This window comes from Saprolegnia parasitica (assembly GCF_000151545.1).
Source record: "Saprolegnia parasitica CBS 223.65 unplaced genomic scaffold supercont2.919, whole genome shotgun sequence".
In the NCBI taxonomy this organism is placed as follows: domain Eukaryota; phylum Oomycota; class Saprolegniomycetes; order Saprolegniales; family Saprolegniaceae; genus Saprolegnia; species Saprolegnia parasitica.
In genome coordinates this window covers 1-2,205 of record NW_012157313.1, presented here as the reverse complement: position 1 = coordinate 2,205, position 2,205 = coordinate 1, and the positions used below count along the sequence as shown (strand labels likewise).

General features: G+C 52.9%; 1 protein-coding gene across 1 annotated transcript; it reads right to left on the bottom strand.

The window, feature by feature from the left end:
* Positions 1-225: 225 nt before the first annotated feature.
* On the bottom strand, positions 226-891 carry SPRG_18013 (hypothetical protein; the record flags this gene model as incomplete). Its single annotated transcript, XM_012357439.1, has 1 exon — positions 226-891. The coding sequence occupies one exon, from the start codon at positions 889-891 to the stop codon at positions 226-228; it is 666 nt and encodes a 221-aa protein (XP_012212829.1).
* Positions 892-2,205: the final 1,314 nt, after the last annotated feature.

Here is a 2,205-nt window from a genome sequence, read left to right as displayed (position 1 = left end):
CAGGAGCTCTCACCAGGGCACCTCTGGCACTGTACGGTACCGGTACTCAGTTGACCGGTACTCGTGAATCGACTCGTTCGATGACGACAGATGATGTGATGCACGACAAACGTTATTTAATAACGCTAACATAAATACAGTACATGCACTATACTTTATTCCGACAGATCGGATACCGGTACACTTGTATGCTATTTAGAACTTGCCTTGCTTGGTACATGCAGCTTAGACGACGCGCGGATACTTCGTGTCGACAGCGACAGCGCTGTTTTTACGCTTCGCGACGCGGGCTTCTATGTGTTGTACAAGCGTGGATTGTGGCACGACGACCGCGTTGAGCTCGCAAGGAAATGTCTGTCGCTCCGAAAAGTGCGCGACTGGGACGAGCGACACGTGTACAATGGCCTTGACCGTCTTTCCGCTCAGATCAAAAGCCTGCAGGGCCGAGGGGGCGATAGTATCATCGACGTCTTCGACAATGAGTGCCGTGTTGATGCCGCGAAAAGCGTACCGCCCCGAGAACTCGTTCTGGAGCCGGTGGCGGCAGGTTGGACAGGTACTACGCATGCGCAACCAAGCGTCGATGCAGTTCGTGTGGAAGAGGTGTCCGCACGGCAGCTTTACAGCATCCTTCATAGCACCCATGCAAATGACACACTCGTCGTCGCCAGCACATTTCACGTGTTCGAGGCTGGCGAGGACCTCCTTGTTGACGGGCGTCGACGTCTTGAGATATGGCACGACGTACCGGATCATAAAGTTGACCCAAGCTGCGCTGCGGAAGAGACCAAGAACGTCGCGCACCGTCGCATCCTCGGGCGCGGGGTATCGCACAGTCACGCGCACGTTGAGGCCGTTGGGCGACCCGCTTAACACGTCCTTCCTCGTCATGCGACGATCTATCCGAAAATGATGATTTTTTGCTTCTATACGGGTGTTTTATATGCAGCCCAATCCACCTCTGTCTAGAACTTTTTTTATATTCAGCGGCTTCGAATTTTGGATCCACTTAATCTTTGTATATGAAAAATCGAACGCGTCGCGTGGGGCAGGTTCGAAAACGGCAAAATCGCTTGATCCATGCCCAGTACGCATGCCCAGCAGTACATCAGCCAGAGCCGAGCTACTTCTTGTGCCGATGTGCACTCGAGGGGCGCCTCTCGGCGCGCCTTTGTGGCACGTCCCACCACGCGCGACGATATCTGCTACTACAGTTTATTTGTACTGTGTACTAGGTCGCAGAGCTTGGCGACTGGGAATGACCACAGAAGAAGGGTGTACTGTACATTACCGGCATGTACAGTAGTTGCACCGAACGCACCAGCCAAGGGGATTGGAATCTTATGATGATACAACCATCTTGGGCTGAAGAGTTTGGATGCTGCTACTGAGCGAAGGCAGTGCTTGTTGAGGCGTGGGTCCGCACAGGCCCTTCGTAAACCTGTTCGTAGTCCTTCTCTGCTTTGTTCGCAGAGTCTAACATATACTACACGATGACCTCCTACACTATAGTGTAAGAGGTCACCAGAATCATGACGTGATGCTCAACTTGGTGAGAAGCTTGAAACAATCCACACTGCAGTCTATTTCAATTTTTGTTCATATCAATCGGTAATAGTGTGTATTGGACGTGTAGCCGTCAACACCGGGCACGTCAGCCGTGGAGACAGACACGTCTGTAGCGCACACTATTAGCAAGAACATATTTCGCAAAGATATCGCATCTGCCTGCATTACCGGGTCTGTAGCTCCTGCATTGCGTTCGTCTGATGTGCCTGCGGACCAGCCTTGGAGTGAATGTTCCACACTATTTCAGTAGCTAAGCGGGGATTGGCGTAAAATGCTTAAAATAAGCCAATCATTTGCGATGCTGAGAATGCGTAGGTGATTGGCACGTCAGGATTGCTTCGTGGGCATTCCTTGCCGCCACCATGTTTCGCTCCATCACCCGTGGTCTTGGCCGCGCCGCCCGCCAGCGCGCCGGCACTTCTCGTCGAACCTCAACTTGCCCGACATCATCATCACACGGGACGCTGTCAAGGTACATGCAGCATCGACGCATTGTAGGCTAACGCCGCGTAGCAACTGAACAAGTTGAACACGACGGCGAACCCGAAGCAGTACCTGCGCGTGGCCGTTGAAGGAGGTGGCTGCTCCGGCTTTCAGTATATCTTGACTTTGGAGCACGACACGCGAGGTACGCTG